Source organism: Ornithodoros turicata, chromosome 3 (genome assembly GCF_037126465.1).
Source record: "Ornithodoros turicata isolate Travis chromosome 3, ASM3712646v1, whole genome shotgun sequence".
Classification (NCBI taxonomy): domain Eukaryota; kingdom Metazoa; phylum Arthropoda; class Arachnida; order Ixodida; family Argasidae; genus Ornithodoros; species Ornithodoros turicata.
Genome location: NC_088203.1, coordinates 94,402,722 through 94,418,449, shown reverse-complemented (window position 1 = coordinate 94,418,449; position 15,728 = coordinate 94,402,722). Strand labels below are relative to the sequence as shown.

The window sequence follows — 15,728 nt, the reverse complement described above, 5'->3', positions numbered from 1 at the left end:
TTTTAGGAATGGGCAAGAGAGGTGGCATTCCTCTCCCTCTCCTGTGCCACCACCATCTCTTCCCTTTCGTTTTCACCCTCCCTTCTTTTCCCTCCCCTAGGTGCACATGGCCGCCACCTCAGAGCAGGCTGACCGCACCTTCCTCCTACATCCCCCCCCCCCCCCCCGTCGTGACGTAATCGAGTGGATTCTGGAACGCAAAGAGTAGCTACCTCAACTCTCGGGACTCACCATGAAATACTGCTCATAACGTTTATACTCGCCATTCTTTTAGCATTTTCGCCGTGCACCTCCCTATCCTCTCAACATTTTTTTTGAACCGGGTTCTCCGAAAAAAAGTTGTTTTTAATAATTGTTTCGCATCTATTAATGTGCCAGGAAACCATCCAAGAGGAGAAAGAGCTTCACAGGTTCAAACGCTTGCACCCCCATGCGAGTACTGGTCCCTGTAAAGATGGTTTTGTCGCATATTACTTCTTATTGCGGTAGAGTACCCTTTACAGGTAGTCGTCAACGCGATGTGAACCCTCCGGAGCCTCGCATAAGCCCCATAAGCTATGTGATGGAGTTCTGTTCTTAGAGTGCAGGAGAACGTGTTGTAGCGGATTTTTTTGTACTTGCTTCGGGGCAAATGGTTTGTCTTCTTGTAGGCTTTGAGCGCTTTGGCACACGGAGTAATAGCTAATAGCCCAAACTAAACTAATGAGTAGAAACTAGAAATAGACTAGATAGAATAGAACGCATATGTCCTTATGGGAGGCGTACGCCTTTTTGTGACAAACCCCGCGCTTCAAAAGATGTTGGTGCGCCTGTTTGTATTCCATACTTTCATGCTGTGTCCCACAACATACTGACCGCTGAAAAAAAAAAAAAAATCAGGTTGGATTTTCTAATGTTGCACGCTTGACCGGTCTCACTCCTTTTTGTTTGCAAGACCTCCTGTGGTAGTTACTCCCATCGAACTTGTTTCGCTGATTGCGAAACGAGCGTCTCATAAAATATACGAGCGTCCCATACGTTGGATCAAATCTGCCATAAGAAAGACGTTATCCCGAAATGTGGTCGAGCTCGTTGAAATGCAGTCGCTACTCACCGATGTGGAGGTCATCCTTAACTACGGTCCCATCAGATACAGAGACGCTGAGGATTACGAACCTATTCCATTATCTCCCGCAGACATCATCAGTAGTAGATGTCCAACTGTCTGCAATGATAATCAATTCATCTCTTCCACCCTATACCGGATGCTGCCCGAGCAACGCAGTTACTCAAGCATACGTGAACTCAACGCCGTGAACATCTGCGACTGCTCTGGAATAGGCGGCACAAAGAGTATCTTGCTGAATTACGTTCGGCGTACCACCTAAAATTGATGAGGGTGTCCAACATACAGGGTCGGAGACGTCGTACTAATTCAAGAACCAAACCGAACTAGATTACAATGGCGAATGGGGATAGTACAGGAAGTCTTCCCCGGTTTCGATGGAATAATTCGATCGTGTCTCCTCAGGACCTCTGGTCGCACTATATTGAGACGACCTGCCAACATCTTTATAGGATCGAGCCATCAGAACCCCAAGATGACCCATCACCTTTGCCGGTGGCAAGATGTTAAATATATAATACCTGTGATAACAACAGTGAAGGGTGAGGACCTTCACCTTCTCACGTGGTGAGTCATCTCACTCATACATTTCATTCTCTTTTCCAGGTTGTCAGGCAATAAACATCTGTTGTTTATGCTGTACGCTGTCTAGTCTTCAAAACCCGTCTTTTGCTGGAGTTTCAGCACATTTCCTTTGGGGGGAATTGTGTGAGTATTCCGTCCATCTCTCCCCCTTCCTCCCTCAGCAAACTTTTAGTTTTGTGTCAATAAAGGGTCACTAAGGGAGATTGGCCAGGACAAAAGGGCGTAATTACTTCTGTGTGACAGTGATGAGATGTAAGGCCAGGTTAGGCGCGGTTGCTAGCTGACATATGTATATGATGCATGACGACTATGCGTGGACAAGTGAGTATGTACGCATGTAGGAATGTGCGTACGTGAAAATGTACGAGTGGAGGGAGAAAGTGCCTAGAAGCGGTTGGAGAGGACAATGTACGACACGAGACCTGCTACAACAGACCTATTACAGAGCGTAGTATAGGATGCTCTGAGAGACAGCACTGACGGTAACGAAAGTGGGGCTCCCAGCAAACGCAAACGGGTGCAGATATTGTTAAGCGGTAACCGCAGGTGTAGCAATACGAGAGACGAGCAGTCGAGACGTGTGTCAACGTTGCGGCAGAAGCCTTAAATGGCGCAGAGAAGAATGAACAGAGCACGCCACGCGAGACGCGACGGCACGCAGAAGTAGTGCCGAACAAACACAAAAGCAAAACATAATGCCCCAAAGAGCACACAACATATTGTACATATCTGACCCCCCCAATATGTCGTCCGCACGCCACTTCGGAGTCCCATGGCGTCGCAGACTTGCCGGGCTTTCACCCCATTTAAGACTTTAGTCATGATGTCCGCTTGGTTCGCTGCTACTGCTATCGCACATTGGTTGTCGACGAACAATGTTTGCGGCTCCAGTACGAAGTTCTCTGCGCTGAGTTCCTGCGCTAAATGTTGTAGCCACAGGACCTCCTTGGCTGCATCGCACATCTCTAGGTACTCGGCCTCTCCTGTTGACAGGGCTGTTGACGTTTGCTTGCGACTGCTCCAGGAGATTGCTGCTCCCGTTAACATAAAAATATAACCGCTAAAGGAGCGCCTATCCACCTTGTTGCTCGCCCAATCCGCGTCACAATATGCCTCCACGGATTTTCCGGTCCTTGTAAAGGTTAGTGCGTACCTTGGGTCTGTTTCACGTACCGTAAAACATGCTTGGCTCCATTCCAATGCTCCGCTGTGGGGTTTGCATTGAATTGATTGACTCAGATACGGCGCTACAAATGCCAAATCTGGTCTCGTGCCTCCAGCTAGCTACAGCAAACTACCAACTCCTTGGCGGTATCTGTGGCACAAATCCACTGGCGATTGGCCGCCTTTGAGCGTCTGAAACTTCGTTCCTGGATCCAGCGGCGTGGCAGCTCCCTCTTTGCATCTTTCATCCCAAATACGTCCAGAATGTCTTCGGCATACCTCTACTGATCCAGGGTCAAACTCCCATCAGCTCCACGCTGTATTCTCGTAGAGAGAATGTGACTAATTTCCCCGATATCTTTGATATCAAAGGTGGCTCCAATGATTTGTTTGAACTTTCTCACTCTGTCTTCATTCTCCGCAATGATCAAGATGTCATCTACATACACTCCATGGACGATACCTTCCAGGTTGTCGAAATAGATGCAGGGATCCGCTTTCGACCTGGTTAAGCCCACGCTCTTGCGAAACTCGTCAAGTCGCACATTCCACTGCCTACCGGACTGACGTAACCCGTACAAACTCATCTTCAAAATGCAGATGTCATCTCTATTTCCTTCACGAAACAGCGCTTGTTGCTTCATGTAGGTGCGTTCTTCCAACAACCCGCTCAGGTAGGCGGCCGTGCCGGCAGTGGCGTAGCCACGGGGGGGCTAGGGGGGGCTCGAGCCCCCCCTACCTGCCAAGGACCGACCTACGGAATTCGTGCAAATCCGAGGAGAAAATAATATATATATGGGGGGGGGGTGACAGTGTGACGATCGCGAAAGTTCTTACAGTTCATGGCGTCTAAGCAGCACTCTTGAATGGTTTTCAAAGTATGAGCTTTTCAAAATCCTTCCATTCTCGTGACACCACCTCATTGGACATGACAGCCTATACATGTAATCGTATTGTGCACGTCCAAATCAATTATTTTCGTTCTGTGTTTTTTTTAACCGCAGTTTGCGGCGTGCACGAGTATGTGTATGTTGTCGCGCCCAGAATCAGCGGTGGGGGGGGGGGGGGGGGGGGGGGGAGTAGGACGAGTTTTCGTATCGAGCCCCCCCCCCCCCCCCCCCCTACCTTGGAGATCTGGCTACGCCGTGCGCGGGCCACCCTCCTTCGACTACTAAAGCCAAAAGTATACGAACCCACTTCAGTTTAATCACTGGCGAAAATGTGTCCTTCAAGTCAATTCCTTCAACCTGTGTGTAGTCACAGGCGACAAGCCTGGCTTTATACCTGTCCAGATCACCGTTTTTGTTGTACTTCTTCCGGAAGACCCATTTGCTTTTTTATGACATGTCGATCGCTCGGCCGAGGAACTACCTCCCATGTTTCGTTGTTCTTCAAATTTGTTAGCTCCTCTTGTATGGCTTCTCTCCATTCGGTTCCGTCACGCGCCGACAGTGCTTCTTCCACAGTTCTTGGATCAGGCACGAAATCACTTCTTTTTACAGCAAAGCACGAATAGCTCGGCTTCGGCTTGGCGGCTAACCGCTCGGAACGCCTGGGAAGCGGCATCATAGTCGCCGATTCAGAACTTGGACCAGTGGCGACGTCAACAGTTGGGGAGCACATGTCTGCAGTCGCTGGCGCAACCTCCAACGGATCCACTGGCGCTTTAGTTGGGTTTTCGTCGTCAAAGCTATCAGAACCCACGTCGAAAATCATAGAACCATCGCTAAATAGGGGTTCACAAGGTGGGGTAAGCGTCTCGTTTATGCTCATTTATGCTCTTGCACGGAAAGCTATCTTCGTCAAAGGAAACGTCATGGCTGACGGAGAAACTGTCGGTTTCTCTGTCCCACAACTACCCTTTGACACCCTCGGGGTACCCAACCAACATACATTCTACTGCCGTTGGGTCCAGTTTGGACTGTCGACGCTGTTTCTTTATGGCCCAGGGTCTGCATCCATATACACTTATGTGGCCGATACGGACTTCTTTCCCAAATCACAGCGCCTCTGGCACCTGCCCGCCAACCGAGCTTGAGGAACACTTATTTCGTAGGTAACCGGCAGTTACAAGTGCGTCGGCCCAGAGTGTTTTGGGAAGGCCAGACTCTAGCAGGAGTCACCTTTGTTATATCTAACAGAGTCTGATTCATCCTCTCGACTACGCAGTTTTGCTGGGGCGTGCTTGGAACCGTGGGCTGTCTGTCTGTATTCCATGCTTCTGCAAGTACTGAGCAAAGTCCCTTCCGGTGTATTCTCCTGCGTTGTTGCTACGAAGTAGTCAACCCATGCAAGTTTTCTGCCATTTGTTTGTACTGGCGAAATTTTTCCGGTACTTCACCCTTCTTCTTCATTGTACAACATACCGTGAGTGGTCGTCAACGAAAGTCACAAAGTAATTTGATCCACCCTTGGACGATGGGGTGACACTTCCGACGTCTGAGTGCACCAGTTCCAGTGGTGAAGTGGACCGCGGCGAACCCTGGGTATGCGGGAAAAATTTTCATTTCAACTTCCCTAGAAGGCAGACGGTACAGTTTAATTCTTCCTTTGACTCGTTTCCTCCAAGGAAACGATGCACAGCTCCCATGTGAAGGTATCCTAGACGTCAGTGAAGCAAGGATGCGTCCAAGGTCTTCGATAGTTCCAATGATGGACGCAACTCTTCGACCGTGTACAGCCGCCCAACTCGAGTAGCTGACAAAATTAACGCTCCGTTCTTGTTTCGCACTTCTGCTCTCCCACTATACCAAACACGACTCGGAGCCCTAGCTCTTCAATTCTTCCGACAGACAGGAGATTTTCATCTAATTCTGGTACGTACAGGACGTCCTTCAAAACCAGTGTCGACCCTCCGTTCTTCTCCGCGAGCTGGAATTCAACGTGACCTTTCCCAAGAATCTTAACGACTTCTTTGTTAGCCATCTCCACAGCTCCCGTGGCTCAGTGGTTAGCGTGCTAGCCATGTCACGTCGAATTCGAATCCTGGTGCCGGCTGTGCTGTTTGGGGTTTTTCCTGGGTTTTCCCCAGACGCTTTCAGACATATGTCGGCACAGTTCCCCTAGAAGTCGGCCCAGGACGCACATTTCCCCAGGGCGTCAGTCGTGACGTTGCCCACATACGTGAGGCCGACAACGGCAAGCCCTTTCACCATCACCACCACCACCACCATCTCCACAGCTGACGGGGCTGAATAAAAGTTCCGCATCGGACTTCCATCCGACGTCATGTTGTCTGTTGCACTGCTATCCAAACACCCCACGCGGTTGGCTGTTGCGCTGCCGTCCTTCACAGACAGAACTTTATGCGTCACTTTCCTAGCCCCTAACAGCACACCTATGTCGGCACCTACCTAATGCCCCAAACAGCACACAACATATTGCACATATCTAACAGATATACCTTTGGCGGAGTTTGCCAGAATGAGGGCAGAGGAGCAAAAAGTGTTCAGTTGTTTAATCCTGGCCATAAACGGAGCAGACAGGGGACAAAGTGCGTCCAGCACGATGAAGGTAAAAATGTACGCAGAAAGCCAGTGCGCCCCGCTCAGAGGTGACTACGGTGTCATCCTGTGTGGTAGTCGACTCTGAGCGTGTTATATGTCGTGAAGTTCTGTGTCATAGAGTGTAATACAATGATATATTTTATTTCTTCTGATTACCGTAAAATAAATAACATAAAAATAATGACAATAATAATAATAATAATTGAGAATGTATTTACACGTAATGTGAGTCAGTCTACATTTGCGTGGGGACATCCTGCATATGCCGCGGCGTAGGACTGAGGAAATTTTCGACCACCTGGAGTCCTTCTAACGTACGCTGGAAATCTCAGACACACGGTTCAAGTTCATCCAAATAATAGGCTCTGAGGAACCTCGACTGAGAACCAGACGCTTAACAGGGGCGGCGGGAGGGGGATATCTTTGCTATTATGTTAGAGTAAAGGGTCATACTCGCCTAACACATATGTAATTAACTTCCGAAGTAACGGTCGTTAAGTTTCTTTTCAAACTGGAATCAACTTTTGCGTGCCTCAAGTTTTAGCACGCGCTGTGCCCGCTAGGTGGACGAAACGTCTCGCGCAATGCCATTCTACTCCTCGTGACATTGATGCCAGTTTTTTATTTTTTCGAAATAAGTCGTTGGGCTCGGTGGAATCATTAGGCAGCACACCGAATCCCCGACCCGTGATTGTTCGAAGCGTTGTTACGAGACAGCATGGGAGAAACAGGCGAAACCATGAAGGTAAGTGAAAGCGTTATAGTTCTGCGACTGGTTGTCGGTTATTTTATGAAATAGCTACCTATGTTACACGGCACATACCGTGTCCTTTAGTTGCATCATGGAATAATTTGTCGTTCTGGCTTAACATAACCTCTCAAAACGAACATTTTAGGATTACACGTTTAAAGCGGGTACGGCTGTGCTGGGGGTGTTTTGTTGCTAGTTGATGGGGCTTCTGTTTGACAATTACCTCTATGTAGTAGCTGAGCAAGTATACGTCATGACATAACGTTTTCATCAGTTAGTCGATGCTACAAGCGTGTGTAGTCATGCTGAGCTCTGCAATGCTACGCTTTCGGTAATAGAAAGCCTTTCAGACGTTAGGGATGTAGTTCCGTATCGGGACCACTGGCTTTTTTTTAAAGAAAAGAGGATAAAAACAAAAATCAAACGCTTTTACGTGAAAGAGGAGCTAATTAGTAACGAAATTAAACAAGAATGACCCTCGTATATTGCGTGAAACGTATAGAAATTTAATTTTATCGCTCGTTTCTGGAAGGCGATCCGCCATCTTTACTGAGGACCTTCTGATCTAACCCGGGGCACAGTTTCGACGCCCGCACCGCCTAGTGCGTGCCTGAGGGGGGCGGCGCCCCCCAGACCCCCCCAATCTGTAGAACCTAACCTAGACTAACATCACTAAAGTGAGGTGATTTAGCCCAATTCAACGTTCCTACCTCTTGCAAGATGGCAAGTGTTTCGAGTCCGTCAGGCTTAGCATTCCCGCGTTTCTCCTGCGCTAAAAGTGAATCAGATGGGGTTGTTGAAATGCACGTAAAAAAAGTTCTAGACCACAGAGTTTTATAATTCTTACATTTTTAGATTCAGTATGACCTCCTTCCACTTCTATGCAATATTTACCTTCCTAACGCTTTCACTAATTTTTAAAAACGAGTGGTCCCGATACGGAACTACACCCGACATTAGTATTCTTCGCCGAAAGTACCTCACTTCCCTTTGTATGGTACACTATTAGAAATGAACTTCACAGCATAGCACGCTCCTAGCCAACCATTATCTCGAATGATATCGTTATGTGCTCTGATTTGTTGAAAACGGGAGGCGTACGCCTTTTTTGTGACAATTATGAACAGCATAAGTGTCACGCCTCCCGTTTTCAACAAATTAGGACGGATAACGACATCCTTCGCGACTAGGAGCGTGCTATGCGGTGAAGTTCATTTCTAATAGTGTATACGTAGTCCCGTTTTCCGGAGAGGCAGCACTGGAAGACCGAGCACGAGATAAGCCAAGCTGTGTTCCGCAATACATACCTGCGTTTTATAACATCCGACGGATGTGCAGACGATGTTATACCTTCTGGAATTGATCTTGTGCGTACATTGTCAGCTCTCGGAGGCAATTGCCATCAGTTCTCCTCTGTATGGCGACTACGACGAAGTCGGCCAGATGCGCAAGTTCTCCGTGGCTGCGTTGGCCTCTGCGGTGTCCTTCTTGCTGCTCTTGGGCCTCTTTCCCCTTGTGTTGAGAGCTCCATCCCCTGCAGAGGATATCTTGCCCTCTCTCCAGGACGAGTCCGGAGCCCGGCTTTTGCCACAGCAAATCTTCAGAGAACAACTATCGCAATCGCTCGATACATCTGTCTCACCCTGCGACGACTTCTACAAGTAAGACAGCCGGGATTCTTAATAATCGTGGTAGCTCTCTGTGTGAGAGAGTCTGTGGTCAACCCGCCCTGCACTGCCTGTATATTACACTCTCATAGCTGTGGGCTGTGGTGTCACGACTTTAGCTGAAGATGAGGTGATGGTGAAACAATTGTTATCACTCCCGGTTTGTGAAAAGCGCGAGGCGTACGCCTTTTTGTTACAATATAACCTCATAAGTGTCGTACTCATTCCGTTTTCAACAAATCGAGAGAAATCATATCAACATGGATTATACCTAGTAGCGTGCTGTGCAGTGAAGCTCCATTTGAAGAGCGTATAGAATGAAGCAACATTCGAACAGCGAACTTTTGCCTGTTCAAGGTCCACCAGAGGATCTTTTGCATGATGGGATACCCATTAACAGCTAATCATAATAACCTGTAAAACTTATTGAATATTACTTATGTTACTTGAAGATGTAGTGTTTCTTTTCCTTTTCAACAGATACGTGTGTGGAAAGTGGAGCTCTGTCCACCCGAACCTCGCTCACCAATTCAACTTCCTCGAAAATCACATGAAAATAAGCGCCGTCCATCGTCTCTCACAGCGTACGGGGCGCTTCCTCGACTTCCCCACCGTCGAGAAAGTCGCTCAAGCCCTCAGCATTTGCCTCACCGAACAGAACGACCAACACGACCACGAAGACCACATCCTCGAGCTGCTCTCCCACGTCGACCTCGACTGGCCCAAGCTTACCCGTGTCACTACCGGTCTTCCTCCCTTCGACTTTCTTCGCACGTTCCTCACCCTCGCACTCGACTATGGAATTCCGGTCTTCTTCAAGTTGTCCGTCGACGTCGACCTCCGCACAGGGAACACAACTGTGCTGACCGTCCGCCCCGGATGGGTGCAAGAGTTCGTCCGTCTTGGGAACCCCATGCATGCCTCTACCATTGCGACTCTTTTTGGAAGAAGCGATTTGGAACGACGTCTAGTTGAAGCCCACAACCGCGTAACGGCGTTGCAAGATCTGCTTCAACGAGGTATTCACAACAAGTATCCGAGTTACGTTCAGGTTCAAGACTTGAGTGACGTGGACGAATCGCTTCCGAAGTCTGAAGTTTTGGTCGAACATCTGAACAGGCATATTCCGTTGGAGAACAGGCTGAACGGGAGCGATGACGTCTACCTGGCGAACGGAGGCCGTGCGGCTTGGCGTCTGGCGGCGACGTTCGCGAAAGAGTTCAGCAAGCCTGATGACCTCGTTGTGGGGGCTGCTTATGTCAGCGTCCTGATATTGTGGAAGCTGTCTGTGGCGTCATCAACGCGAATAACGAACGCTCTCATGTTGTCAAAGTACGACTGCTTCCAGTATGTAGAAGAGTTGGCACCGCATGCGATGTCTATGCTGTTAGCCGGCGAGTACGTGACATCTGAAGACATCGACGCTGCGGATTCTATGGTTCAGCACCTTCGGAGCACTCTAGCGACGTCGTTTCGCGCTCTGCCCGCTGAAGAATTCAAGAACAGCCTCAGTCGACTGTATGGGATCCGAACCATCGTTGGTAATATCATCACTGCTCTATATTATGTATCCTTCGCATGCCTTAACGTCCAATCTAACCTCTCTGTATCAAGCACACGTAGTGCTCTAGACAGTCTCAGGTGTAGCATATTACTCTGACAGGAGTACCCGGCGTTCTGTACAAACCAGAAGAGCTGGAACGGCACTACAGTTTCCTGCCCGCCTTCTACACGCCATTCGTGGCTTCCTTGCTTGATGCATACCGGCGTCGCGTGGCCCACGAGAAGCTTCTGTTGCATCACCAGGCACAAAAGTTTGTCCTCCGCGACACCATGGACAATCTTCCGCTGACGCACATGCGTCCGTCATACGTGCCCTATGTGCACATGCTCGTGGTGCCAGCATCGACGTTGACATCACCTTTCTTCATCAGGGATTCTCTCATCGTGGCTTATGCCTCGTTAGGTTTGTGTCGAGATGTGGTATAGCGTTTTTAGACTGAAGCTCTTGCTGCTTTAGGACACCTGGTGGGTCGAGAGTTAAGCCTGGCCTTTGACCTCCACGACGGGACATCAGGGCCGAACGGTATGCACAGGCCATGGCAAGGCGAAAACGCTCGCAAAAGGATCGAGAAGGGCATCAACTGCCTCTCCCAGAGGAATTTCTCTAGGGAACCAGGAGCGGATGCCGAGCAGATTTTCGCGGATATTCTTGGCCTCAAGGTATGTAAGCTTTCGTGTCGACATTTTTTTTCTTAGGCCGGGTGTCACAGCGCAAGCCGTACTCTACTAGACTCGGTACTTGCCGTATGAAAGCAGCGGCAATGCATGAAGACAGTGAAGAAAGGGGGGGGGGGGAACTAAGACAAATGAACAAAAAGTCGTTCTTGTTGCCCCCTAGCGAAACGTCACTAAATGCAAATTTCACGCCTGCACGCCATGCAGATCACGCATTCTGCCAATTGGTCTGTTATACGATCAGGCAGGGGACAGAAAATATACATTTGCGCGATTGCCTACCGCCTACTCTCCACTTGCCTACTCTCCAAGCTGTCCTATTTATTTACTCCCCTTCGGTTCAATACTCTGTCCACACTTTAAGAAATTAGTAAATTGCAAGTACACCCCATTGTAGTCCCATGACATTTTGAATATCGTAGACTGCTTTAGCAGAACCACGATTACTTTCAGCTGGCACTCAAGGCCCTGGAATCTACGGGTCAACCCTTGGGCAATACGTCCTACGTATCTGACACCTTCAGCGGTTGGACGGGCGAGCAGGCCTTCTTCATCAGCTCCTGTTACAAGTGGTGCGCCCAGGAAGACTTTCAGACAGGAGGAGGACAACGCGTGCAGTTTGACACGCGCTGCAACGAGCCACTGCGCAACGAAAAGCGTTTCTTCAAGGCCTTCAACTGCAGTCCAAAAGCGCGAATGCGCCAGTACGGAGAAGCATGTGATCTCGGCTGAGAATAGTAGCTAACGACGATGAGACCAAAGCTGCCTTTATAGTTATAATGATACTGTGAGAAAATTTTCAATACACTTCTGTGCTGCCATGCATTCCTTGCTCACTAGCAGTCATTCATTCCCAGAGGTGTAGGGTGGGGAAACCAAGGGAGCTTTACCTCTGGATCCGCCCTGGCTCAAGTAGGCATAAGTATAGCCTAATGGAGGACAATGGAGATGATGCACTCCTTCAATGATATGCACTGGACAGCTGTTTAGGCCTTTAGCTGTTCGGCCGACCACTGTAAGGCCGAAACAGCTGTCCAGTGCTCGTGTGGAGACGTTTAGGCATATTGTACGTGCAGCCAAAGAGCTCCGGCTACTTTTCTTCCCTTCCTTGAAGGATATGTTCCTAGGTCAAGCCACATAGCTCTGGGTCGGCTATTGGTCATTTTGTATCTACTGTGAAAGCCCTCCATAAATCTCCTTTAGCTTTGACTATTCACACAGGACACAGAAGATTGATCCGAATCACATCTGGAGAGTGGGGTGGACGTCATTCTGTGGCGTGCTGGACCCGTGGGAGTGCCTATCGGATGGCTCACTTGCGGCTACGCTGCTCTTACGTCTCATTGCCCCCAGGTCACGCTCCTCCGAAAAGGATACTTTAGGGCGTGCTTGTAAATTCATTTCCGCAGTGGTTCAGCAAAGATATTTTGCATGGTCGTTCCTGCGCTTCACGATCAACCAATCATCAAGGATGGGATCTTTCTCTCCCCTGATTGCACGTAAGAAGTTATGGTAATGCAGTGTTGTACCCGCTACCCGAAAAAGGTAGCGCAATACCGATACGCCCTACCTGAGCAAAAAGTAACGAAATCCCGATATCGTTACACGTACCTAAAAGTAGCGGAATACCGCTACAGTTACCCGTAAAAAGTAACTCTATACTTCATGCGCTACTTTTTAGGAAAGAAACAAACAGTATCATTGATGACTTACTTCAAACGTCTTAAAATAATAAAATAAAACAATATATCAAAATAATAAATCGACGTCTAATGGAGGTTACACGTAGGTTGCCTGAAGGCTAAAATTTTGAAAACCGTTTTTTTACAGATTTACTAAAGCCTACTGGGTATCCTGCATATCTTTTCCTCTTCCTCTAAAGCAAATAAAGCACAAAGCAAGTCTACCGATAAAACGCTCAACAGCTTTGTCACAAAAAGAACTCTGATTGCCCGGAACGAGATTTTAGTAAACATACCATGGTGTGCTTTTTCAAATTGGACGTTGACTTCCTTGACGCACAGATGAAGCTTTCCCACCGAGGTGCATAGTAGACATCTGAACACCACGCTACTGTTTTGTACTGTAGCAGGCCATGGTCCCTCCATTGCAGCGGAGAAGAAAATTGCAACTGTCAAACACCTGAGCGTACGTGGTGCAATGTCATGTGGAATGTCATGACTCATAGCTAGCGAGGACGGCTCCAGAATGGAGTGACGTCAGTTTCCAGACAACTCCGACAATGCACCAAATCTTCAAGAAGGTTCATCCCAACTAATGGAACACGTGGAGGTACCCATCCTCTTTGTAAGATAACGGCCTCTGTGCCCTCCTTTCGGCTATTTGCCCGGTTTTCAGAATGAGTTGTGATATCGGCCAGGCAGCTTGATCGCAGGCAGGCAGAATGGAGGTTTGATGATAGGTCGAAGTCGAGTTGTCGCGAACCCCAGCTCGGAAAGTAGCGGTAGCGCTCAAAGATTGCGCTACCGCAAATTTGTAGCGGAAGTACTTCTTTCGGTACCAGTTTAAAAAAGTAGCGCGATCTGTACTCCGCTACCGAAAAAAGTAACGGATACGGTAGCGCCGCTACTAGTAACGGCGCTACGTACAACACCGTGGTAATGTCACAAAAAGGCGTATGCTCCGCCCTTCCACGTATCTGGGATCATTCTGTGCAATGGTTGACCTTGAACGTGTCACGTGCTGAAGTTCCGTGATAGACCACCTGATGCAGGGCCTCAAGTCTAGGCCTCCATGTATTACACCAGGCCTGAAAGCTCCCAAGAAAAAGCTGTGCCGCACTTAGTTCGTTTACCTGCCACATTGGCGCTTCCTACATGGCCCTAAAGGCTGCTAAGCAGACCGCGATCCGCAATGAGGAAAAGACTATACTGCACCACCACATTCGCTCATGGTACAGCGCGCAGCAGCTTCCTCCACGGATTGTGGCGGTTGTGTGCTCTACTCACGAATGAATTACTGTCCCCATGTGTTAGAATAAACGATTGTCCAGGAAACTTTTGACCAAGAGCTTTGATTTCGGTATGGACCGTGTACCCGGCGCATTTGGGACTAGCAGACGACAACCATCGTTATCACAAAAGTTCCTCGGTTATAAAATCTGTTGATTGCTGTAATTGATTTTTTTCAAGATCTGCGAAATTACGTGCGTAGTCTTCTGACGAAATGCTCTCGGAGTTGAAAATGTATTTTTTGCAGAAGATCAGTGGTCATATTAATCTAGCCCTGCCGCCTCCTCACTTGAGAGACAGAGAAAAAGTCGAGTTTGGGCGTTTGAGGTATGAAAAGAAAGAAGAAGGGGGTGAGTCTTGCTTGTGTAATTTCCCTTTCGTTCATTATGATGACAAGGTCCACAAGCGAAATCGATTCGCATTGCTCAAAAATCCTCACGCGTGCGAGTTATAATTTTCTCTTTCTTCCGAGCAAGCACACAACATAGACACATTCGCAGTACCAAATCCACGTGACCAAATCATCGTCGTTTACAAGTTCCCACACGACACATTTCCCAGAGCGCAGAACTGTGCCGAAGCTCCGAAACCTTGCAAGGTCCCAATACCATCGCCATCCTGGGCCATGTAGCGAGCGCCATATGGCAGATAAGTGAACTAAGTCCGGCACACGCTTTCAATGGGGAAATCACGGAGCTTTCAGGCCTGGTGTAATACATGGAGGCTTAGCTCAAGTCATCCTGAATGTCGTCTGCTTACTCATATAACCTCGTCTCCAGTACTGTTCCACTGCGAATGTTGATGACGCTGCGAGACTACGTTGAGAATTCCAAAAGCATTGTACGGTACACTCTACCAACCTCGATAGCGCGGCAGTGTGACAGCATCTAATCTACGCGGCGAAAATTCACGATAACTCGCTTGATGGAAAGCCCTTGCATAAACCACCATCCTTGTACGCATACACACGGAGCGTAATTATATATGACGATATTGCTCCACGCGGCTCCGACAGTGACCAACGATACGTCGTCTATCTTTTCTTCGCTGAACCAAGAACTACAGTCTAGCTCGAACGTGAATAATTAACTGGAAGGAGGAAAATGAAGGATTAGCCTGACTGATGGGCTGGTGGACTGCAGCAGGTGTGCCTGGAGTTTAGACGGAAACTGAGTATGGTTGGAGGGTATCGCGTTATAGCCGGTGGCAGCTGCATTTTGCGTGAGAGGCTCTGCATAATAGGGCAGGCTCTGCATAGTAGGGCAGGCACGCATGTATACAGTTTGGGACAAACGTTTTCGGAACACCGGTGCGTCGCATTTTTCCATTGGAGCGACACCCTAGCAGCAAACAGAAGCGGATACACATATTGAGAGACGGAGAGAATAGACGGTCACCCGTTTCATATTCGATCTGTCCCTTCAGAGCAACATCACCTGGGACGATCACGTTGAGCGCATAAAAAGTAAAATATTTAAATCTGTGGGAGTCCTCTGCAGAAATCTCTACATATTACCTATACAAGTTAATGGTCTACAATGCTTTGTTTCATTCGTACTTAAATTATTGCAGCCTCATTTGGGGGATCATTAGATATGGTAATTTAAACCCTCTATTAAAGGGGCTATGAGCTCTACCAAGCTAGTCCGCCGACTGTGTCGGCTCCAAACGGCGATTTTAACTTGTTGCCTATGACACCTTGGCTGATGAGTCTGGTAAGTCCGGTTCTTCACTACGTAT

At 48.4% G+C, this 15,728-nt stretch overlaps 1 protein-coding gene across 1 annotated transcript; it reads left to right on the top strand.

The window, feature by feature from the left end:
* The first annotated feature begins 6,973 nt into the window (after positions 1-6,973).
* LOC135387483 (neprilysin-11-like) lies at positions 6,974-11,841 on the top strand. Its single transcript, XM_064616659.1, has 6 exons — positions 6,974-7,105; positions 8,495-8,772; positions 9,259-10,319; positions 10,442-10,744; positions 10,799-11,001; positions 11,470-11,841. The coding sequence occupies exons 1-6, from the start codon at positions 7,079-7,081 to the stop codon at positions 11,746-11,748; spliced, it is 2,151 nt and encodes a 716-aa protein (XP_064472729.1). The 5' UTR covers positions 6,974-7,078; the 3' UTR covers positions 11,749-11,841.
* The last annotated feature ends 3,887 nt before the right edge of the window (positions 11,842-15,728 follow it).